The sequence below is a fragment of the Podarcis bocagei genome (assembly GCF_964188305.1).
Source record: "Podarcis bocagei genome assembly, chromosome: 1".
In the NCBI taxonomy this organism is placed as follows: domain Eukaryota; kingdom Metazoa; phylum Chordata; class Lepidosauria; order Squamata; family Lacertidae; genus Podarcis; species Podarcis bocagei.
The window spans coordinates 84,130,500-84,155,302 of NC_138125.1; the positions used below are offsets into that span (position 1 = coordinate 84,130,500).

Below are 24,803 nucleotides of genomic sequence, written 5' to 3' on the forward strand. Positions count from 1 at the left end.
TCACAGCTCCCCTTGGGCTGATGCTTCGTGGGCTCCATACAGTGTTGACTCTCAAAGCCACCCGTACTTGCCACATAAAGTGGGGGCAGTTGGTCTGGGCAGCATCTTGTAGGAATGAACTGCTGCCAGCCTTGGGATAAGATACCTGGGACATTTACTCCACTTCTTGACCTTGGACAGTCTTTTGGGAAGGAAAATAATGCTACACACAAATAATATACTGCTGGGGCAACATAAAATGCTTGGCGTGGCCGACCCTCTTGGCTTCTAAACATTTCGTTCCTGAAAACCTGCCCCCAAGAGAAGCATCACATGGGGCTGGAAAAAGAATACAAGATAGCAAACACATTCCTCCTCTCTTTGCCTGCTCTTTATAAACAAAGGAATCTTCTTTGATGCCCTTGGAGTTGCAGAGGCAGAGAGGCCAGGCCCAGCTGGAAGGGCAGCAAACCTGCATTCCCAAATCTTCAGAGAAACAAAACCATTTCCCCCACCTACCATGCAGAGTCTCTCAGGACATCCCTTCCGTCAAAGGAGAAGATGCGAACCCCAGTTCTGAATGGAGCATCAGTGCCGGAGAAAAGGTTCTCCCAATTATTAAACAACAATTCATCCTGGAAAGGAACAGAAACGGGCAATGTAATAATGTAACTGCTCTGAGAATACTTTCTGCCTGTCTGATAACTTTGAGACAGGCTGCCCTTTCCACGGACAAGACCTTGGGACCTTGCATGTCCCAGGTTCACTCCCTGGTGCCTATGGTTTAAAATATCTCAAGCAACTGGTCTGGGAAAGGCCCCTGCCTGAGAACCTGGAAGGACAGCTGCCAGTCTCCCAGTTCAATGCAAGGCAGCTCTTTACAGAAGTATTCAAGGTGACGGCTTGGTCTGCATTACAGATCAAGTATTAAAGATAAAGGTATTTGCCAGCATTCTCAAACTTTTCAAAGTTGGTTTAAACCTTTTTATAAAAAGTAAATAAATATTGGGTGTTGTTAAGAAATGATGCTGCCTTGCACGTTTGGCCCTGACCACTAGTCTTGATGTGTAGTTCTAGCCTCAATTAACATCACTTAGAGGCTGCAATCCTACACAGAGGCAGGAAAGGAAGACAGCAATCCCATCGCTGAGCTTCATGTGTGCCTTCCGCTGTCACAAAGTGTTGTGTTTGCTCAGGCCTCTGACCAGATGACCAGACGTACCCTGAGGTTGACAATGGGCACCGTGCCCCTGTCTGCCCTGCGCACTATGCTGTAGAGGTCTTGCAGTCGGGAGGAGAGGAACGCTCGGAAGGTGCCCGTCAGTCCAACCTCCCTGGCTTGCTGGAAGCACTGGAAGTCAGCTCCTCGGATGCCCCGCATGCTGCCACTCAGGGGAGTGTTCAGGGCTATGAGGTGGAGCTGGAAAAGCAAGAAGACGACCACACATGAGAGGGAGCCTGTACCAGTACACAAGGGAGCTCTCACTGCAACTGGCAGAGGTGCTAAGAATGCAAGGGGGAGGAATGTCCAGCCACCACAATACAAGCAGCCAGTCAGCAACGGGGCTGAGCATGGGGGTCGAGGGGCTTTGCTGCTGCTTTCTGGGACTCCTGAGAATCATGAGAGGCCAGCCCTGTTATTTCTCTCACTGGAAATCATTCATTGTTGGGGGGCGGGGCATTTCAGAAGTAGTTGCCTATTCAATGGTTATGTCCACAAAACAGTCAAATTATAACTAAAATGCAGAGGTTATAGTAAGTAGTAACACCCTCACCCTCATCAAAGCTATTGCGACATGGCTCTGGGATTCATTCCAACAAATGAGAACTGGATATATTGTGTGGGTGTGGACTAGCCAGCTTGTCAGCCCCTGTAGTCTCTTCTTCAAAGGCATCCTATACCAAGTTGTAAGCATAGGGTGGCCCCATGGAGCAGCCTCCCAGCCTGGGATGGAGTGAGTATGTTGTTGACTGGCTGCCTACATCTGAAGCAAAGGGATGCAGGGATGCAGGCACCCTCTGAGGGGGCTGGGCCCTTGGGGCCCTTGAAGCCCTGAACTCGCACCATTCAGAGGTTTCAATGTTTGATTGGGATTCTTGAAGGGGCCTCATTCATCCCTACTGCTGGCAAAGAAGCCCATTCAGACTCCTCATTGCTAGTGGCAGACCATCATGCCAAGCTAGGTGGACAACCTGTACAGAGGAACCCTTCACAATGCAAGTCAGGAGGCAGGGGACCCTTTGGAGCTAGCTGCTTTCATGACCCCACTCTTGGTGTAGGGCCAATTGAGGCAGCCACCCAGGCAAAACACCAAACTGCAGCAGGGGACTGCCAACGTGTGCAGGGCACTCACAGCAGGCTGGAAGTCATGGTGGGTGTGGACGGCAGAAGGAGCAGTATCGGGCTGGCGGTTGAGGAAGAAGGCGTTCAGCGGCTCCTGCTGGTGCTGGGCTCCCTGGTGTGGCTGGTGGATGGCGGGCTGCTCAGGAAGGCGGTGCTGGTTGGCCACACTCTCATCCCCTCTCCAGGGCTTGGCAGTGGAGTAGGCACTGTATTCTCGGTGGGAATGCACAGGCAAATGCTGTTGGAAGGGGCGCTGGGATCCAGATGATGAAGCCGTTCCTCCATGGGAGTAGTGGACATTGGGAGGCCTATCATACACCTCATTGTCCTGCAGCAGAAATGAAGGGTAATGTTCCTAGGACCCTTTCTAAGTGTCCTCTTAAGGGGTCCGTCCCACAGAAGAGCACAGGTCAAATAAAGCCACCACTACCCCCCCCCATTTCCTGCCACTCGCAGCACAGTCATCCGGCTGCATTACCAGCAGAGCCAAGCATGCACACCACCAGTCTGAACAACAGCCAGCTACATCAGCTGCATCCAGTACGGGCGATACAAAATCCTTAGTAGCCCACTGTGGACCTCATCATAAAAGTCACACTCCCTCTGCATGACATGCCTCAACTGGATTTTCCCTGATCTATACCTGAGTGTACCATATAGGTCACCATGTATTGAAATCCAAACACTAAAGAACATTTAAAAGATTGATAATCCCTGGATCTCAAAACTCCTAGCAAGCTTGGAATGATCCACAATAGACCCAGTCTATACTACAACACCAGGTAATAATGTTTCACATACCAGCCCAGGGCCAGAGATGGATATTCTTTCCTCAAGCTGAAATTAAATCAGAATAAGTCATTATAGCATTTATATGATGTGTTTTGCTTGCTTTGTAACACTTATAAGAACTCTAGGTTGGTATTATTATCTCCAAATTGCAGGTCTGAAGTCTTGCCTAAGACCACCCAGTGAATTCATCTAGGGAATTCCCAGCTCACAGTTCACTATACCATCAGCACCCTATTGCTATTATTCTTTAGGATGAATTTTGCTATTTTCGAATGCATATTCGGTTTTGGAGGGAAAGGGAATATTTGCCAGAATGAAATAAAGCTGTAGTTGTTGCAACCTGAAACTCATCCAGGAATTCATTTGGTAAGGAGGAAACAATGTCTATGGATCCCCTATCAGATTGTTTCAAGTAAGCTTCTTACAAATCAAGCCAGAGGAAGCTCATTCATCGCTACAAGGGAGCGTTTCTTCGTGGCATTGCATTCTCTCTTGTGTGTATAAATTAGCAGTGGGTTCTGCATTGCTCAGAGCATCTGCCAATACCCCACAGAGAAAGACCACTCTCCAAGGTAGTAGTCCACCTACAGTCTTACCCTAAGACTGCTGTGTTCACACACATCATACTCACAAGGACTCTCCTGAAACCACTGCGGACACGGATGTAGAGCTCTTCCCTGTCCCGGATGAAAAGGAGCTGTCCTTCTGGCACCTCATGCGCTCTGCCCATCATGCTCTGATAGGTTGGCAAGATTCGCAGCTGCCGGAAAACAAATCATTTGAAAAAGGAACAACGAAAAGGGCACAGCCATTCATCAGTCTGAAGTACGAGGTGGTGGCTCATCATTAATACAATTTATATTTGGTGCGCTTGTAAACTGCGGGCATATTGATGACAGCCCTTGCTTTAATCACACAGGGTTCTTCATCAAATAGAGAGCACCTGAGTTATAATAGGTCATAGTTACAGTCAGATTCACAAGCCAGATGCCAGAAGCCAATGACAAACTTCACGGTCATCACTCTTACAGTGTTATCATGTCTATTACAACAAATATTTGTTGTAATTCCTAGAAATTGGAGTGGCGTTCCTTTCAATTAGCACCCTAGAGCTTTCCAGAACTAGCAACAGCTGTTCCTATTTGCAGGGCTAGCAGCAGCAGCTGCTGCTGCTCCTATTGGACAATAAATGGTTGATTGATGATGGAGCATCATCAATCACTCTGGCAGCAGCAATCTCTAGCCAATTTGTTAAATCCTTGCTTGAGCAAAACCCATCAGGGCCACCCACAGGAAGGTAACTTGCTCCATCCCCACGAAAGGAACACCACTGTGTAGGCTGCAGTGACTCACTGCCGCTTTTTCTTACCCCAGAAGATGATGCATCACTGGTGCCTGGAGTTCCCGGTGGTCCTGGCGGCCCCGGTGGCCCAGGAATACTAATCGCTAGAAATGAAACAAACCCAGAGCTAAAGCAGGTATATTCGCACAAAGCTTGTTTTTAAGGCCTAAAGCAGGGCCATTTGCAATGAGTAGCTGGGAAAGAATCAGGTATCTACTCACATTGCCTATGGGGTCCTGGAAAGGAAGGGGGTCCTGGAGGGCCAGGTGGACCCGGGGGTCCTGGGGTTCCTGGGCGCCCCTCAAATCCTGCGCCAGGAGGCCCTTGGGGGCCAGGAGGGCCAGGGGCCCCTCTAATACTGTCCCCTTTGGGGCCCTGAAGAAGCAAATAACATACATGTATATTAGAACCACTGAAGTTTTACTCAATGGCAGAAACATCCACCTGCCGGTACTGATCCGCCTAAGCAATTAATTACATTCATAACCAAATGCATAGTTCTAATCCTTCCTCCCCCTTTCTCCTTCCATTGCCCCACACAAACACATTCCTCTTCCAGCTTCCTAGGCCCCGCAGCACATGGAGCAAAGGAAATGTCATGCCCCAAGGTAAATTATCCAAAGCTCTAACAACCAGTAACCCTTCCACTCCAGGTGCCCACCCCACAACTTGCCTCCTCTCTCACTTCCCTTGTTCTCCCACCTGCTACTACAGTCTCTCTCCACTGCTTCTGCCACTCTGGGCAAAACAGCATTTGTAACGGTGGACAGCCTCATGGGATAAGAGAAGGCTAGTCACAAAGCAAGGCCTCTCCTCCCCACCATCAGGATGATGTAAAACAAAATCTGCCACCTGTGGCAGCTACCCTACTCTGCCTAAAGGCAGGGACTGCAATGCACTTAAGAACTTCTGCACCTTGGAGATTGGGTGCTTATCCTCCTCTGCCTAAATCCCCTACCAAAGGTGCCACTTGCACACTCAGTTTCCCCTGCCTTGGTAAGTATTATAGAATGCAGAAGACTATCCCGTGGTAGAAAGATGTTGGCCACCAGCCCTCGTGACAATGCAGTGTGGGGTATCTCACCGGAAGACCAGGATATCCTGGGGGGCCTGGGGGTCCAGCAGCACTTGATCCAAACAATCCTCCTCCGCCTGGCTCACCCTTTTCACCTTTCAGCCCTGGGTCCCCTCTGTCCCCTCTTTCTCCCTATGGAAAGATATTAAATAAGCAAATAGACAGTGGCCAAACAAAATGCATTCTCCAAGATGAGCACTATTTCCTTCTAGACTTGTTCCTCTGGCTTATCCACATTTCCCCTTGTGCTGTGCCTAGAAAACGGGTCCAAGCAGCTTTCTGCTTGACTCATGCTTTCTAGGCACGAGTCAGAGCGGTCCGTCACATTAGGGAATATCTGAGTAAAATAGGTTCATTGGGCAGACCTCTCTCTCCCTTACATCTTGCACCCAGCACCAATACACCAGCTGGACTTCAGTTGTTCAGCCCCTGTAATGACAGGTGAAGACACCTCCGAGCTGAAGCTTCAGCAATATTCAGGGGCAACTAACGTGAAAACCATCAAAACCGACAAAGGGGAAGAGCGAGAGAAAAAATACAATCATTCAAAATATCTTGGATAAAATAACTGGTTTTAAATTGTATTATGCTGGTTGTGATGATGATGGCTGGTTATAAAGCTTTATGTTTTTGTATTGTACGATGGTCTTCATCGTTTGTTTGCTGTCCTTCAATTTATTTTTTTAAAAAACACACTATGAAAACCACCTTACAAGGATAGTTACCCAAAAAGGCAGCTTATAAAGTTTAGAAGCAAAGAGTACCGTAAATCAAACAAAAAGTCTTTTTGCCTATCCCTGTGACCCTGACCTCATTAAATGCATATCAGCCCAAACCTGTTTGCCATCCAGCAAAGTCTTTTTTGCCTATCCTTCCCCCCAGCAAAACCCCTTAAGCTTCTTTTAAAATCTGTATATTCCTCCCAAATGGCAGACACTTACCCTGAAGGTGGAGCCAAATCTGCTGAGGTCATAAGGGAACTGGCCTTGTGACAAAGGGAGAAGAAAGGGAGAAGAATGAGAAGTTCGTAAGGGCAAAGAAACCAACTCTGCTCAATGTGGGGCTTCTTTCCATTGTGATCTTTGGATCTTTCTCTTATGATGGGCCGTCATGGCACAACCCAGCCATTTATGACTGTATGGAAAGGGCTTTTGTGTATCACTGGGTGAAAAATTTGGAAGCAATACTCATATAAAATGCATTATTTTAGCTTGTGCTAATAAGCCTTGTACTTGTTCCAATAAGGCTTGCACTGATAAAGCCAGTGTGTAACTTTTACAGATTTTTCTCCAGGAGGATACAGACAAGCTCAGCTAGGCTTTGGCTTCCTGCACAACGAAAAGGAGGGACCATAGCTCAGAGGTACGTCTGTTGCCTGCTTTGCACATAGGTTTGATCTCTGGCTTCTATGCTTAAGGCAGTGAAGGTGCCACTGGTGCATGTAACTTGACTAAATGACACCAGGTTTATTCCAGCCCTGCAGGTCTTAGATTTTGTAGAGTACTCTGTGGTAAGCCGCGCAAGAACTAGCCTGTACAAAAGCTGTTGGATGCACCTAGTTGGAGACATAAAATAGGAACGATAGGCTAATAGTGATGGAAACCTGCTGCAAAGCAAGAACTTGTGTGGTGCAGCTGCATCAGAAAACACACCTAAACCACAGCATGCTGCAGGTCTAAGGCAGGTGCATGGAGGTTTATTGGAGGTGTGCAATGCATAGAGACGAGTTGAGTGCCACACAGCTCAAGCACATGAGCCAAGTCCCAAGAGGCTTCCATGACTGCCACTAGCTCATGAATCCATGATACCTCTTGGTAAGTGTTGGCTAAAAGGTGGAAGTTAAATGCAAGTAGCAACACTTCAGGAAATCTTACCTGGGGGCCCAGGAGGACCCACATCACCTTTTTCTCCCTTCGGACCAGCAGAACCATGGTAGCCTGAAACAAAGTCCTGGCATAAGGCTAGACAGTCCCCAAGAGCCAGTGAGAAGGCACTGCACATCCATAGTCCAAAACTTCCAGAACCGCTAGAGGAACGTACTGGTTTATACTATCATGCAAGGGTATTAATTGCACATTCGGTTCAGATAAAAATGATTCCAAATGCCTTTTAGAAGGAAACAATGCTCTGTACAGCAAGGGTAGCTAATCTTTCCAGTGCAAGGGCCACATCACCCTGCAATGCTGTGGGCAGCATGGCAGCTGCCCCACAGCTGACATGTGCCCAATCATCAGATGGGATGATCTGCAAACACCCCACCCAGCCAAGTATCATGATAAGGGTGAAAACAGCTGTGTTCCCACTACACCATTTTTTTCTCTAGCGGCACTGCTACTGCCACCATATTGGTTCAGGGGGCTGGTGTGCAACCAGGAAAGGTTTGGTGGGCTGGATCAGGCTGGCAGGCCAGCAGGTCCCAATGCCTACTTGTGCAAAGACTGGCATTAATATGGGAAGTCTTTAATGGTGACCCATAGAGCACCATGGAAAAGGAATTATGAATCCACCCTTTCCTGCTGCTATAGAGGGATTCACCCCAGGAATCTGATGGGGAAAGCCGATCTTTGTCATCCAACCCCATGCTTTAACCGCTTCTGCAACATCCTTACCAGGCAATCCTGGAGGCCCTGGTGGTCCCACTTCACCAAATGCCTGAAGTTGCAAAATAAACAAAATAAATCCCCCCATGAAATACATTATTACCCAATCATTGTATAACTAACAAAACATTCAGTTTCTGGCATTTATACATGTTTCCCCCCAGCAAGGAAAATGCACGTAGGCCATTACTCACATTGTTGTCATAAATAGGCACTATGCTGCCCGGAGGACCTGGGGGGCCAGGAGGGCCAGGGAGCCCTGGAGGACCCTAGAGAGAGGAAGAGAAAAACAGACATCCCATTAATTATGTGGGGAACTGACTGAGAGCAGAACAGACGGAATAGAACGGGACACTAGCCAATATCCACTCAACAGTGACAATTCTGCAACCACTTTGTGGGTGGTGGGTGCTGCTCCTGGTTTTAACTGGAACACAAGATTGCGTGATGTGGCATTGCTTCTACTTCCGGGACTTGCGGTCAACTCAAAAGGTGGAAGACAGGAAGATGACACGGTCAGTGGAATGCATCCTGCACTCAGTTCCACCTCCTTATCATGCATGTCCTCGGCATTTACAAAAACAAACAAGGTTTGTGTTTCTTTCCACCACCCACAGACAATACTTCCCCCCAAATCCCAGACTCCAGGACTCCAGGCTTCAAATATTTCATTATTCTGTCTGCAACAGCAGAGGAAATCAGAGCGTTCACACACAATATACTTGACAAAATTGTTCTTGCAGTGCCTGGACCAGGATTAGCATTGCTTTACTAGAGTCCACACGGTGGGTGGTTATGGCACTCTAGGATTGGTGCACGAGAGCCCAGGGGTCTGGCAACAGGACAGAATTAGGCCTATGATTTTGCTTGCCTCCCCAATGCTGTGCTGTGCTGCTGCCTGCTCCCTGGTTCTAAGTAGACCAGAAGCAAAATCACTCCAAGGCAAAGGGGAGGCAGCACACATGAGAAATAGGGCTCTCACAAAAATGCTTGGCCGCTGCTGCATTTGGATACTTGCAGCCACACTAGGACAAGAGCAAGGTCGTTTTCAGATGCCCCTTGGGGATTCCTGAGACCTTTTTCTTCTCTCATAACAGAGTCTGATGATGCTCATGCTCAGGGTTACAGTGGGATACAAAGGTCATCAAAGCTAGCAGCGCTGCATAAACTGCACTATGCAGAGAGATGTGTCAGTTTTCCACTTACCCTTAAGCCCAGCCCTCCACTTGCGTCTGCTGGGTCACCTTTTTCTCCTTTCAACCCGTTCATACCAGGTCGGCCCTGCAAAGGACAAAAAGCAACTGCTGAGTCAGCTTAATGGACCCTTGTAATGACACAGCAGTAATGAGGATCCAGAGCACAAAGGGCGCTACAAACATCACCTTTTGTGTTCCCATCGGGTGAAGTGAAAGGGCAAAGAGAGAAGAATCTACTGAGATCTCACAATTTCTCTAAGGGGAGCTCCTACATACTACTCCTGAAACTACAGTGGTGCCCCGCAAGACGAATGCCTCGCAAGACGGAAAACCCGCTAGACGAAAGGGTTTTCCGTTTTTGAGCTGCTTCGCAAGACAAATTTCCCTATGGGCTTGCTTCGCAAGATGAAAACGTCTTGCGAGTGTTCCGATTTTTTTCTGCTTCCCCCCCCCCTTTTTCTAAGCCGCTAAGCCGCTATTAGCCTTTTAGCCGCTAAGCCGCTAAGCCTTTAACAGCCGCTAAACCGCTAATAGCGCTAATCCGCTAATAGGGTTGCTTCGCAAGACGAAAAAACCGCTAGACGAAGAGACTCACGGAACGGATTATTTTTGTCTTGCGAGGCACCACTGTAAATGCCTCAAGAGTAGGTAAAACTATGTTGCGGTTCTATCTCGGAATAGATGATTTAACTGCGAAGGCCAGAGCTGTCGATATGAAGTTAGAATTAAAGGGAACAAACAGCAGGTGAAACCCTTGATACTTTCATAGGTCCCTGAAGGAAGCTCATGGCAGATTTTGCTGGTGTCACATGACAAACCTCTGTCCTTTCTTAGCACTGTCACACACCAGCAAGACATAGAGACAGTAACCAAGCCAGAGCCACTCTGTTGAACAAGATGGTGGAAAGAGGGGCTTGTAGGACCAGGAGAAGGGCAGTTTCATCCTGACTGGAGAAAGACAACCCTGAAGAAAGGAATGCAGGGACAAACCATGTGTTGGTAGGAGCAGCATGGCAGGATCTCACAGCAGAACATGAGACAAAGGATGGTCCTGTTGTATCTAAATGTACCCAGAGCCTCTATGCTTATGGCAGGAGGGAGTGCCAGCTGAGGGGACCTAGAAGCATGATTCCACTTCCAGATGTATGCAGAGCCACTGAGTGTTTGTTATGGCCCTTGCATCCTTTTACCTAGGATCCCCTTTCGTTAATGGTTCAGACTGGAGTGAATTAATGTCGGAGTCTGATTTCTGCAGCTTCCCTTGGAATTTCTATCTAGCAGAGAGGTAACAGTGACTATTCTAGAGGTGGATGAATTTACTCCTCTTCCCCCATTCCGTTTATAATAAGGGAATGTACACTTGAAGACAATCTAAAAATCAAAATTCTTACAGGTCTTCCAGGAAAGCCAATTTCTCCTTTCTGTCCATGCCGCCCAGGTGGCCCCTAGAAGAAGAACAGAGAGAAAAGGCAGGCTTAGAAAGATGGCAAGAGATTGTAAATGCGAGTTCCTGCAATATCTGTGATGTAATACCATCGGCTGGCTACAGGATTTATAATTCCAAATGGAAGCAGAAGACAAGGAATTCATCATTCCCTCCAATAGCAAACTCAGGAAGTAAGTGCTGACATAATATAGACACCAGAGGGGAAAGGGATACCCTGCTTACACTCCTTATGGCTTACAGAAACTTGGGGAAGGGCAGGCAGAAACCTGAACAGAAGGATTCCTACTAGGAGATGAAAACACACTGCAATATTTGGCTGCAGACTCGACTTTCCTAAGTAACCACACTGAAATAAATAGGAGCTACACAAAAGCTCTACTAGCAATACCACACACAACAAGAACAACAACAGAGAAGATAATTAAATTCTATCATTTGTGCTTAATGGATGTTTAGATATATGTAAATTCCTCGCATATAAGCAAAGATACCCTTTGTAACTTACTGCTGGTCCCACAGGTCCTCGCAGGCCTGGTTCACCCTGGCAATAAAAGCAGAGACAATTAGACCCTCCAGACAAGCTGCTTACACTCATCCTGATTTGCTTACACGAAGTTTACAGTGAGCTTAGATTATCTTCAGTCTTTATTAAGCATTCATTTCTATTTGTTTGCAGGGTGGATATACAACAACAAACATTCATCCTGCATTCACCCGGTTTTATTGTGGGTTGCTTACATGCCTTTCCCTTAGCTAATTAATTGTTCACTCCACATTTTTCAATGCATTTCCCCATCGCTTTCTAAACAGCAAATAAGCCAAATAATTTTTAAAAGTGGATTTTTTCCACTAGGGCAACAGAGCCCTTTAGGCCACTTGAAATGTGCATACCTAAAGTTCTGGCATGCGCTTGAATCCCTCCCACAAAATAGTGAGAGTCTGGAGGCATCCCACACTACTATTTACAACAGGGGTGATGAACCCCCTCTCTCCAGCCCCGCTTCGCACCCCAAGTACTTTGCCTTACTGGAGTGTATCCTCTCTATCTGATAAAGCCTCTTGCTTCTCTGCATGAAGACTACAGAGGGGTTTGTGAGTGTGTGCAGAAACTAGCTTACTGGACAAAGTTGAAATGTACATTTGCCATTCTGTACACTTTTGCCTCCGGGCTCCATCTGCCACTGACCTTGGCGGGTTGCACTGAAGGGAATGTCCTGATTTAGAGCACCCTGGGCTAGAGGGAAGCCCATGGTCGCTAAGGGTCAAACTAGACATTCATTGGAGATTTAGCATACATCTGCATATTTCTTATATAATACAGACATGTGAGGGGATAATCCTTTTCAAGTATTGCCTCTCCAGCACAATAAGAATGACCCCACAAACAGGCCTCATGGCTGAAAATCTTAGGGAAAAAGTCTCCCCTTGGAGACTCCTTGGCTGTGATTATTCAGATCTTGCTGGGGAGGGAGGGGAGATAAGACTAAATATGTGCTGCCTTCAACCCCTGCATTTGCCTGTAATTAAATAATAATATTAATAAACTAGATATGAACAAATAAACACCTTATGGTCCTTAACAAGGAAAAGGGGACTCTTCTCTCTCTCTCTCTCTCTCTCACACACACACACACACACACACACACACTCTTATCAGGATGGTAATTGGGGAGAGACAAAGCAACATTGGTACAAACATCTTATTGCTTGGGACTTCCCAAACCCTGGCAGTGCCCATGTCCCCCTGCCCACTCAATCACCACACAAAGGCTGTGAGTGGTCCTTGCCAGAGAACCACCTCACCAACCATAGTCACTTTCATGGTCACATTGCAATGAATACCCTCTCCTCCCTTTTCCCAGAAAAGATCTCAAGAGTACAGATCACATGAGTAATCCCACCCATGTGTGTGTTTGCTAACACAACTTTTCCAGAGGGTGCACATCCAAAAACTCAGTAACACACTCTCCCAGAAGCATGGGTGGCGGCTCTCAATCTTTTACTCTCTTTTAGAGGGGCTCTATACCAGTCTTTACGCCATGGAGGGGGAAATCCTTCAGCTAACAAAACTGGGTAAGTGAGAGAGAAAAAAATTCAAATGAAAGCATGCTTATTTCTACCTTTTCTCCTTTTGGATTAGTTGCTATGACTGTCCCATCAGGACCAATTATAACCCCTGGCTCTCCTTTTTCACCCTGTCCAAAAGACAAATGGCAAGAATGAAGACAAAATGCTTGTGAAAATAGAAACTTTGCAAAACAGGCAAAAAATTTCCTCTGGAACCAGGCCTCTGGCCTTTAACTATATGCGGCCTTTTAGAAATAGGTGGGATGTTTTAATGTATTTATGGGGGGGGGGGTTGTTTGGTTGTAAGTCACTTTGGGTAAGTTAAAGTGACTAACAAATGTAATAAATAATTACAATTGAAGTATTGCTCCAGAGGAAACATGACCCATGTCATAAGCTATCTAGTACAATGATCTTATTGCAGTAAGATTCCCCAATAGAGGATGATGGCTGGCAATAATGAGCATTTGTTCATGGAGAGTTCATGAAAACATGAAATGCTATGCTTGCCATGCCCTTAATCAATCGTTATAAGGCTGAAGAAGTGCAAAGAAATAGAAATTGGTGCTTTGGAAAGACATTTGGATTATGGAAAACGGTTTGGAACTAAGGCTGCAATCCTAACCATGTCTAATCAAAAGAAAGTCCTACTCCCTCACTCCCAGGTAAGAAGAAGAAGAAGAAGAGTTTGGATTTGATATCCCGCCTTTCACTCCCTTTAAGGAGTCTCAAAGCAGTTAGCATTCTCCTTTCCCTTCCTCCCCCACAGCAAACACTCTGTGAGGTGAGTGGGGCTGAGAGACTTCACAGAAGTGTGACTAGCCCAAGGTCACCCTTCAGCTGCATGTGGAGGAGCGGAGACGCGAACCCTGTTCACCAGATTACAAGTCTACCGCTCTTAACCACTACACCACACTGGCTAAGCAGGGTTAGTTAGGGTTGCAGCCTAAGGCCAGGAGCCAAATTGTAAGAATCCTCTTGATAGTGGAGAAATTTGCGTTGTGGTGATCAAATTGCAAACTGGAATGCTTTACTCCAGAGGGTAGGACTCAAACCAATGGCTTCAAGTTACAAGAAAGAAGATTCCAACTAAACATCAGGAAGTACTTTCTGACAGAGCTGTTCAACAGTGGAATGGACTCTCTCAGAAGGTGGTGGACTCTCCTTCCATGGAGGTTTGTAAGCAGAGGTTGGACGGCCACCTGTCATAGGATTGTAAAGTTGGAAGGGAGCATTAGTCCAAACCCCTGCAATGCAGGAATATCTTGCCCAACATGGGGCTTGACCCCGTGACCTTCATGGATGCTTTGAGATTCCTAGATGAGCCTTGGGGGTCCCTTCCAACTCTACAATTCTATGATTGTCTTACCTTTGGACCTGAAGAGCCTGGAACACCTGCAGATCCTGTGTCACCTTTTGGTCCCACTGGCCCCTGGAATCACAGAGAATTACACCTGATGACATTGACACATGGCCCATCTTTTCAGTATTAGGAGTCAGTGGAGCAATATTGTTTGTTTGTTTTGCTCCCCCCCCCCCTCACAACTGCACACCCTTTATCTAGGGATATTAAAGCATGTTGTGAGCCAACAGGCCCCCTCCTTTGCTCTGATCTGCTTGCCTTGGCCTAAGGATGAGCCTCTGGTCTACAAATAACGCCAAGCAAGCCATCAAAATAGTAGTTTTCATGTTTTGGGGGAGGCTGACTGTGGAAAGCGCCAGAGAAGCCCTGCTTTAAAACAAGTCAGGCCAATCTGCATATTCTTTTTTAATATATATAATTACTTATTAGAGTTCTCAAAAGAGTTTGGTTATTGGTGCTAGTCCATCTGTACTTTCTCCCCTTTGTAGATTTGCAGGTGGTTTGTCTTATTCTCCTGGTGCAAGCTAGCACAGCATGCAAATGGGAGGAAAAACTAATTGGAAAAGTGGGGTTTAAGGCTGGAAAAAATGCCAGAGAAAATCCATTTAGTGATCTACCTAGTTTGAAAAGCTATGTGCACTTTAGCTCTCGAAATGCGGGAGCAGCAGGTGATACAGCAGGACTGGTGTCTGCTGCTCCCTGCCTGGGATGGTGAGGAAATGGAAAGAAGCAAAAGGAGGAGCGCCTTGCAACCACCTCCCCACCCCTACACACACACACACACACACACACATCCTTCCTGTTTGGTTCTCTCTCTCTCGTTCCATTCCTTGTCCAATATACACAACCGCTGACCAAATAAAAACAAGCAAAACATAACAAAAGCTCGATTGCTGCCAAGCCTCAAAGCTGCCCTCCTTTGCATCTGGTTGCTCTGGGGCAGCTCTCAGCCAGAACAGCCCCCAGGGGGGAGAGCTGCTCACTGAGGCTTGGAGCAAGGTCACCCAACCCCTCGCCAGGGCCACTTCACACACATTCATTCTGACTTCAATGGCTCTGTTCAGAACATATTAGTACAGCTGCAAAGTCATTAGTAGTAGTAATAGGCTGCTATGGGTGTGTTTTTTTTGGGGGGGGGGTGAATAATACAATCTACAGGCAAATCTTACAGGCAAAGAAAATCAAACTCAAGTCACAGTGCCAAGACTTTAAAAAGCGGGTTGTGAATAGACACTTGCCTGATCAGCTGTGCCAAAACTGTCTCCAGGTGAGCAATCTAGGAAGCTTTATAAAACTTTTTTTTACACATATGCAGATAGATGTCAGTAAATGGACTACTACAGTGGTGCCTCGCAAGACGAAATTAATCCGTTCCGCGAGTCTCTTCGTCTAGCGGTTTTTTCGTCTTGCGAAGCAACCCTATTAGCGGCTTAGCGGATTAGCGCTATTAACGGTTTAGCGGCTATTAAAGGCTTAGCGGCTTAGCTGCTAAAAGGCTATTAAAGGCTTAGAAAAAGGGGGGGGGGAGCGAAAAAAATCTCAAGACTCGCAAGACATTTTCGTCTTGCGAAGCAAGCCCATAGGGAAATTCGTCCTGCGAAGCGCATTGAAAAATGGAAAACCCTTTCGTCTAGCGGGTTTTCCGTCTTGCGAGGCATTCGTCTTGCGGGGCACCACTGTAAATTGGTTTGTTTGTTGGAGGACTTACTCGCAGTGCTGACGTAGGGCTCATTCACACTTGTTTTTGGGCTGCACTTTCTATGTACAAGTCTGGGATTTCTAGGTCTCTGTCAGAGTGTTCCCCTCCCCTTCCTGCCGCTTACCCCAGGGAAACCTGTGTTTTACTGCTGAATCGGAGCAAACGGCAATCAGTTTTTCAGAAGATTGTCATTTCTCCAATTCAGCAGCAAATAAATGGCTTTCCTGGGGAAACCTGCAGAAGGTGGAGGGGAAAACGCTCCAACCTGGACCAAGAAAACCCAGAGCTGTACCTAGAAAGCACAGCACAAAAGGAAGTGTGCATTGAGCCCTTATACATGTGCTGCAATTTTTCTCTTGCAACAGAGGATGCCACTGTATACTAAGAAAAAACTTTGGCATGCCCTCCCCGCTCCAGCCACTGGTAAACTGCAAAGATGTACAGCAGCCGAATTCTTACAATCTGAGCACTGTGAAGCCACCAGGCCGTATTCAACCACATTTTTTCACTAGCACAAGGGGATTCTCCCGTCCCTCCATGTGCACCCTATGCTGTCCCCAAATCTGTCCTGAAGGGCTGAGAGTGCCCCCCCCGAAAAGATTTAGGGGGAACACAGGTGGGAGAAGAGGCAGAGACGGTTCTGTTGCACAAGGAGAAATCCTTGCACTGAAGGAATGATCTGCTTAGTGCTACATTGAACATTACCCAGTATGACTAGTACTGGGTCAACTACTTACTGGGAAGCCAGCATGCCCTTGTTTGCCCTGCAAGAAGAAACAGGGTAGCATAAATAACATATAAAATATATAATAGTATTATCTCCAGCCCTTTAAACTTAATTTGATTAAATTTAAATTAATTAAGTTCTTAATTTCTTCTGTAAAGTGTTGTTGACTGAAACAAAGTGCTTTGCTTTATCAGTGAAATCAATAAGCTCTAATGTTCATCAAATACGTTTAAATAAAATTCCAGTTTTGTTTATATAGTGTCTCAACCTTACTTTGATCCTCTGGCTGAGGGATAAGTTTCCTTTCACAATATTAAAAATCCTTGCTGTTGGTTATCAGAAAACGCTACCACATAAAGATAATACCAGACCTCTCAAGTGTTACTGACAGGGAGTGTCTAAGTGTTCAAACACCCCAAACCAGATCACATTACCTCACTCCCATCTCCCCCCCCCCATTCCCATCTTATTGAGGGAGTTTGCCACAACATCCTTCTCACTAAATCAGAATAAAATGATCACTAGGATAGAAATTGCTTTTTACTTACCTCTGGGCCTGGCAGAGTAGGTAAGGTTTTCTATAAAAAAATAATGAAAGGGTATACTTAAAATGTGATCTTTATTGTATTTCCTCATATTCTTTGGTGGGGCAAACTAAAGTCTGACCCAAAGTCCAGTAAAATGCTACAAATTTCTTACCGATGACCCTGAATTGTTTATTCTTATTCCTACCATTATCCTGTCATTTCTATTAAATCAACAGTTGCTGGAGAAAAGAGGTGGGCTCGAATTCAAACGTAACATTACATATCATGGGTGGAATTCAGCTATTACAATTGGTTGATCAGTGAAAGTATTTCAGCTTCTCTGATGGAACAATCCTCTTCTCTCCCCCACCCCCTGCTCGCTGGGATTCTGGGGGTTCCTCAGGGATACATTCCAAGTCCATTTGGGGCAGTGGGGGGGGGGGCACAGGGAAGAAACTAGCACTTTTATTTAGTTGAATCTGGCCCCGTATTTTCTCAGCATGAGGACCCACTGGCTTATATCAGAAATTTAAACCTTGCAATCTAATACATGTCTACTCAGAAGAATGCCCAACTAAGTCCAAGGACATCTAGACTCCTTTGCCTAAAAACTAAAATGAGCAGGGGGGATTGCTACCCTATTGGAAGCCAGCCACAGCAACAAGGAACACGTAGAAAATTTTCTAGAGGCAATCACCTATTGGTTCAAACCATGGTTTAGCACGAACATGCAAGCCTACAAGCTCCCCACCACGAGATTGCAGGCACTTCCCTCCTCCTCAGTCATTTTGCTGATGAGCGGCACTGACCTAAACCATGGTTTGGCTTAGTGTGTCATCCAAACTCATGGTTTCAGCTCTCCTAGGCAAACCACAAGCTGTAAGTAAGCCAAGAACAACCTTGGTTATAGCTCATGATCTGTCTGGAGAGAGCTAATTCATGAGCCCAGGTTTGGACAACATTCGAAGCAAAGCCATGGCTTAGCTCCATGCAGCACAGCGGCAAAATGGCTGGACATGAGCAAAGTTGCCATGATCTCCTCCCTGGGAGCCTGTAGGCTCACATGTTTGCACTAGTTTGCCTTAGTGAACCAAGCCAATATCTGCCAAGAAGGAAACTGAGAACTATCAGTCATTGAACTTCAGGGTATTAATATTTTCATGGTTGATGCTGAACTAGAAAATACAGAAACAAATTACCTTTATAATTAGAAATAATGAATTGATTCTTTGAGGAATGGCTCCTCTAAGGAATCGTATTATTTTGATTCACAGCAAATAACATGATTTTGCAGAAGTAAGAGGAAGGGGTAAATAAAAAAGCACAAATATCCTTACATCATCACTGGGCAGGAGGATGACTTGTCCTGGAGGGCCGGGGGGTCCAGGGGGACCTGGCAGCCCTATTCCATCTTGACCTCGTTCACCCTCAAAAGAAAAGAAAGAGAACATTTGAATGTGGTGCAGAATTCAGCAGCCAGCTTGCTCACAGGGGCAAGACAGTTTCAGCATATAACACCAATCCTGGCCTGATTGTACTGGCTGCCAATTAGTTTCTCGGCCCAATTAAAAGTGCTGGTTTTGACCTATAAAGCCTTCAACAGCTCAGGACCACAATACCTCAAGGACTGCCTCTCCCCATGTGAACCAACCCGGATGCTGCAATCATCATCTGAGGCTCTTCTTCGTGTGCTTCCCCTAGATGAGGTCTGGAGGGCAGCAACACGAGAACAGGCCTTTTCTGCAGTGACTCCTCATTTGTGGAATGCCCTCCCCAGGGAGGCTCACCTGCTGCCATCATTATATATCTTTAGATGCCACGCAAAAACTTGCCTCTATAACCAGAGCTCTGTCCTTTAACTATCTGTGGCCTTTTAAACAGGGGTGGGGTATTGTTTTCATTTGTTACTATGGTATGTATTTCTGTGTTTTATATTGTAAACGGCCCTGTGATCCTTGGATGAAGGGCAGTATAAAAAATTATTATTAATAACAACAACAACAACAATAATAAAGTTTTTAGGGGGTGAGTTGCAAAACATATTAACTGCACACATTCTAGCCCATTTTCTGTTTGTTTGCTAAAAGTATTTGTATACTTCAATTTCATTTAAAAAATTGAAGTGGTTTACAACAGTTAAAATACAGTAACAACAAAATTTAAAACAGATCACCAGCTGACTATTAGGGAAACTGTTGCAAGCCAATCCTGGCCTGACTACACTTTACCATAACATGTTGTGTTCACACAAGCACTCATACATGTGCACATACACACACAAACAGAACTTCTCCTGAAATCCACGGGGGTACTTACTTTGGGCCCTGGGTCTCCAGTGTCACCCTTTGTTCCCTGAAATGAGAAACATGGGGGAGACAAACACATTTTCAGGGAAGGATACAGTTTTGCACAATGGAGAACTGTGTCTGGTGAAGAACTGTGTGGCAAGTGACAGCCAGTGTGGTCCAGCAGATGGAGACCTGGACATAGATCCAGAAGATCTGGGCTGAACTCCCACACTTCAGTCATGGACTCATTGGGTGGGCTTTGGGTCACCTACCATCACTCAATCTGTTCTCCATTTACAAACAAGGAAGAAGAGTGATCCCTCTCTTGGGACTATCCTAGGGATGAGTGCAATTAATATTGTTGTATTTGAGATGTGTAATAACTTACAGATGAGGAGAACAACATTGTCACTCTATGAGGGCACACACTAGACATGGGAGATGAGAATAATACAGCTGTGAAGTCCCATGTTTCTGCAGGGCTTCTTCCTGAGCTACACTTACACACAGAAGGCTGCATCCAACTACGCTCTACTCAGAAGGGAGCCATCTAAATGAACAAACGCAAGTCTGTTCATTTCAATTGGATACAACCTATTCATTATTTGTAGGGGTATCTTAATTTTCCGCTTTTTAGCTTTCAAAAAGAAACATTTGTAGGATATTCTTTTCTGTGAGTTTGTCCGAAAGATGCCAAGAAAGAGAGGAATGACTGCACTGAAATTCATGCTCACCTGTGGTCCCGGGAAACCCTCTAGCCCAGGACGACCATCCAGACCTGCCAATCCAGGGTCTCCCTGCAAACAAACAAAGGAGCCTAATAAGGGATCCTAACCTTCCCCACAAATGCCACTCAGCAATCCAGTCCAGCTCCCGTTAAAATACTTCATAGCAGTAGAGTAACAAAACATCTCTTAAAAACCAGCAGGCATGGCAGGGGAGGCGGAGACAAAGTTCTCCAAGTACTTCTCAATATTTACGACATGGTCTTACCTTCACTCCAGGCAAACCTGGGAGACCAGGGCTGCCGACATCACCCTGAAAATTAACAAAAAGACAGGCAGAAGGCCTATTTTTACTGCTCACGTTAAATAAAAGATGTGCTCTGTAATTCTTCTATTTTGTTTTTCCATTTGAGTCCTAGTCCATACTATCTTTTTGTGCTGTTGATGGTGGGATGGAACTTGTGACAGTGTGTGACAGTATGACACGTGTGCAGCACCATCTAAATTGGAATGGTCCTGCCTGTGCTCTGCTAGGGCAGTTGGAGTGATGCACCTTGCCTTTTGACCAGGGGTAGGCAACCTAAGGCCCAGGGGCCAGATGCGGCCCCATTGCCTTCTCAATCCGGCCCGTGGATAGTCTGGGAATCAGCGTGTTTTTACATGAGTAGAATGTGACCTTTTATTTAAAATGCATCTCTGGGTTATTTGTGGGGAATAGGAATTCGTTCATTTCCCCCCCCCCAAAAAAAAAAATATAGTCCGGCCCACCACATGGTCTGAGAGACAGTGGACCGGCCCAAGGCTGAAAAAGGTTGCTGACCCCTGCTTTTGACAGCTCTGTTTTTGGGTCAGTATGCATCCTTTGTGAGAGCCAAGACGTTGCACCAAAATGTAGAGGTTATCCTAGTCTGAATGACAAGAGACAGGACTAAGGAAAGCATCGTAAGAGCCTCATCTTGCTGTTCTATAACCCTTCCCTACCCACACCTGATTCATACATGCCTTGCAGAATATATTTGCACCAACCTAGTTCAACACTCTGAGTGCTTCATTGTAACAACACCACAAAACTCAGTAGTCCTCTGCCCACTCAACCTACCACCATCCACGTTTTGCCTTGTATAGTGAACTAATATGATTGGCCTGTTATGGAAAGGACCTTAACTTGAATAGGAAAATGATTTTTTAAAAAGAGCACTGGACACTAAGTGGAGTTCAGATCAGGCAGAGAGATGGATACCTTCATTTGTGGGTGCAGTTCTGGCTTAAAACAAGCCAAGCCATACTGCCTACCAACCAACTAGTTAAATACAGCAGCAAACAACAACAACAAAATAGTAACAACAATAATTCTGACCTTGAGTCCTGGAAGCCCTGGTGGTCCCTATAAAAATAAAAATGGTCATCAACTCAATTCTGTCAGATTTCATGACCTATAGAAGAGGACAATCTCCTCAAAGCCATATTTATACCTGTTGTGTGTATTTAGCATCCATTAACAATAATGGCATAGCAGGATCCATGTTTTATAGCGTAACTTAAGGTCTGCTATTCAGATTTTAAGTATCACAGTCTACAGGCAAGGTCTGTCTTTTCAGAGTGTGCCTGACACTCAGCTGTGGACTAGGACATTAACATGGCAATTAGTGAAATATGCTTGTTTCTGCAAGAACAACAACAACAGACGGAATGTCTCCAGCGGGACACTGGCAACATGGCAAGCTTTTAATGCATGTCCAGTATAGACTCAGGTGATAATATGCCATCATCCTGTAGATGAGGGGGTCAGAAGATAACTTCAAAAGCTCATAACTTTCTTATTTGGTCTGCACCCCCCTTAATCACAAGTGGTAACATATGGCCACACAGTGCTATAAGGTTAACCTCAACACTCATAAAAAATATAAACTGATTAGCAGCCCATTCCTATGCATCTTTACTCATAAATAAAGCTTGTGTTCTTCAAATCCTGCATGCTCCCAAGCAGGTGCTCACAGTGATGGAGTCTTTGGAGGAAGGCAATACTGAGAAATGGAATGAGGAATACCTGTGGCCCTTCTGGTCCACGTGCTCCAGGAATGGCAGAAACCAATGGCAGCCCTGAGCCCTCCATGTCATCCTAAGAAAGAATGAATGGCGTTAGTCTCCAGGCAGAACTGTCATCAGGTAAAGCTTGTGGAGAAAAGCCCTGATCCCTTGCCATCCATTTTGCTTGAGCAAGCCAGACATGTCCAAGTTCCCAAATACACAAGCACAGGATAGGTCCCTCTGGAAGCAACATCAAGAAATCCCAGTGAGAATGAACACTAAGGTAGTCACATCCCCAGGAGCCTCCTACCATCCTCGCCCCTCTAACTCCCCTACAGGTGTTTACAGGTGACTTGGCAAATAATTGGCTGAGAAGTGCCACCGGACACTCAACTGCAATGTGGGTAGGAAACCCTTTTAAAAAGAGAGGCTATGGCCATGCAGCCTTTTGTCCCTCACACTAAAGTCCCTTGTCCCATCACTGACCAACAGAAAACCCTGCAAATGACCAGCTATGCCTGTTTCTAAGTCACTGGTTCTTGATGAGCTAGACTTGAGCTAAAGAGCTCCTTTTATTTTCAATATTCTGCTTAGTTCCTTTGTTCTCTTCCCTTTCCTTCTTTATTCCTAATAAACGTTATCTAATTAGACAGTTGGTTCTTGCATACATTGTTGCCAAAGTCACAGGGTTAGTGTAAAAATTCCCATGTGCCTAAACCATTTGGTTCATTTCTATGGAGGTACGGAAATTGGGATTGACAGAGAAATGCCAGTTGCTTTGGTCTTTGAGAGAGATGCAGTGGATAATTCTGACCATCTTCTGCTCCCTCAAACTACTCTACTCTTCCTTGCTTGCTTTTCCTTATACCTGGAACTCCCTTCTAAAATATCCATGTGACGCCACTTCACTCTCACATCCTTCAAATCCCTCTTTTCCCAGGAAACCTTTGACTCATCTCCTACTGAAGCAAAGTCTCAACATAGTCACCATACATTTAAATCACCCCTCCCAAAGAATGCTGGGAAGCGGAGTTCAAGGGGGCTGGAAATTGTAGGTCCCAGGATTCTTTGGGGCAAAAGGAATGACTGTTAAAGTGATATGAATGTGTGGCTGTAGCCTGTGTGTAACTTAATTTAATGCACAGTGGTGCATTAAATTTAATTTACCCTTGCCTCCACCTGTCTCTCCTCCTTTTATTGCCTTCATCCATGTTCACATTTAGTTTGAAAAGAGGACCATTTCTATTTGTTTGGTACTCTGCTAAGCACCTCACACACTGATAGAACAACTATTAGTAGTACAACCAAGTTTTTCCAACATTTTGCACTTCTTTGGTCTTATGGAGCCCACTGAACAGTGGTGTATTCAACAATGGCATTTCAAATACGGTACTCACAAATCCAGGCCCAAAGGCTGGCCCAGGTGGGCCAGGAGGACCAGGTTGTCCTCGGGGACCCATGGGCCCAGGAAGGCCTGCCAGGCCAGTTTCACCCGGTGCTCCCGGCAACCCTGCATCTCCTTTACTGCCCTGGAAGAAAACAGGAAAGGATGTTTGAAAAGAGCAAAGAGAAGGAAAGTACAACAGGGCCAAAAATAGCCTGGTAATAGGATATTATGCACAGTATTTCTGAAAGAAAACCTTGCAATGCTGCCTCTCTCTCGTTACATGCATTACAAACATCTGTATGTGCATCACATCCCAGAATGGCACATGCTTCTGATCTGCGCTCTGTTGTCAGATGCTCACACTGGTTGAAGTGTACAATGCCACAAGTGTTCCAATGATATAAGTGTGTGCAGCTGAACAGAGGAAGCACCCTAAATTGCATAAAATTGGGGACTAACTCAGCCTGCATATTTTGAATTTTGCAGTTGTCGAATTGCAGCTGACTTAGCATGTAGATATGCACCACACAGAACCTCTTAATGCATACAACCGTTTATTTGAACTCCCGTACAGGAGTGGTTTCTGTGGCCCAAACTGGTGGTCTACACACACGTTTAGGTCTTTTACATAAGCAAGTGTACTGGGGATATGTAAGGAAATCTGACGTCAGACACACTGGCTTCAGGACTGTACCCAAAGTCTGCATTTTGTTCATTATCAGGCAGAACATGTACACTAAGAAGAAAAAGTAAATTATGGTCTACGGGAAGCGTAGCTTACAGAAAATATAGACTGCTTTTATTTTATAGCTAGATGCTATTGTCTTATCAGCGTTCAATAATAAAGGCATTCTCATCTGAAATGTTTTTAAGCTTGCTTTTAATAAAATAATGTCAAAAACACTAAGGTTAGAGGGGAAAGAATCTGCATCTTCTTTTACATCTCTTAAGAGTGCTGGGTTAATAGAAGGAGATGTGGATATATGTGTCTTTTCCAGTGCCTAGGTGAGAAAAGAAACCTTACATGGTTATTTTTATTTTTTTAAAATGGGACTACCACCACCAATTAGGCCAGTTCAAAGAACGTGTTAGAAAACACCCAGAGCTGCATGTCATACTGCAATAGAGGGAAGGGGGGTTTCTCCCCACAATTCCACAAACCATTCAACATGCAGGATCACACCGTATTGTTATTACACCTCTGCACACATATCAAA

General features: G+C 45.6%; 1 protein-coding gene across 4 annotated transcripts in view; it reads right to left on the reverse strand.

Moving 5' to 3' along the window:
- Positions 1–24,803, reverse strand: part of COL18A1 (collagen type XVIII alpha 1 chain) — a 147,175-nt gene that overhangs the window by 2,554 nt on the left and 119,818 nt on the right. For all 4 annotated transcript variants that reach the window (XM_081200459.1, XM_081200456.1, XM_081200458.1 and 1 more), the window contains 26 exons: positions 23,597–23,728; positions 22,219–22,290; positions 21,529–21,555; positions 20,440–20,484; positions 20,181–20,243; positions 19,475–19,510; positions 18,496–18,585; positions 17,180–17,209; positions 16,642–16,668; positions 14,212–14,274; positions 12,896–12,970; positions 11,281–11,316; positions 10,720–10,773; positions 9,339–9,413; positions 8,327–8,401; positions 8,142–8,184; positions 7,407–7,469; positions 6,474–6,517; positions 5,542–5,664; positions 4,679–4,832; positions 4,485–4,561; positions 3,747–3,875; positions 3,125–3,160; positions 2,334–2,651; positions 1,202–1,399; positions 499–614 (listed from right to left, as the gene is read on the reverse strand). In XM_081200459.1, coding sequence (XP_081056585.1) covers positions 499–614; positions 1,202–1,399; positions 2,334–2,651; positions 3,125–3,160; positions 3,747–3,875; positions 4,485–4,561; positions 4,679–4,832; positions 5,542–5,664; positions 6,474–6,517; positions 7,407–7,469; positions 8,142–8,184; positions 8,327–8,401; positions 9,339–9,413; positions 10,720–10,773; positions 11,281–11,316; positions 12,896–12,970; positions 14,212–14,274; positions 16,642–16,668; positions 17,180–17,209; positions 18,496–18,585; positions 19,475–19,510; positions 20,181–20,243; positions 20,440–20,484; positions 21,529–21,555; positions 22,219–22,290; positions 23,597–23,728 — 2,201 coding nt within the window. The remainder of the gene's footprint in view (positions 1–498; positions 615–1,201; positions 1,400–2,333; positions 2,652–3,124; positions 3,161–3,746; positions 3,876–4,484; positions 4,562–4,678; positions 4,833–5,541; positions 5,665–6,473; positions 6,518–7,406; positions 7,470–8,141; positions 8,185–8,326; positions 8,402–9,338; positions 9,414–10,719; positions 10,774–11,280; positions 11,317–12,895; positions 12,971–14,211; positions 14,275–16,641; positions 16,669–17,179; positions 17,210–18,495; positions 18,586–19,474; positions 19,511–20,180; positions 20,244–20,439; positions 20,485–21,528; positions 21,556–22,218; positions 22,291–23,596; positions 23,729–24,803) is intronic.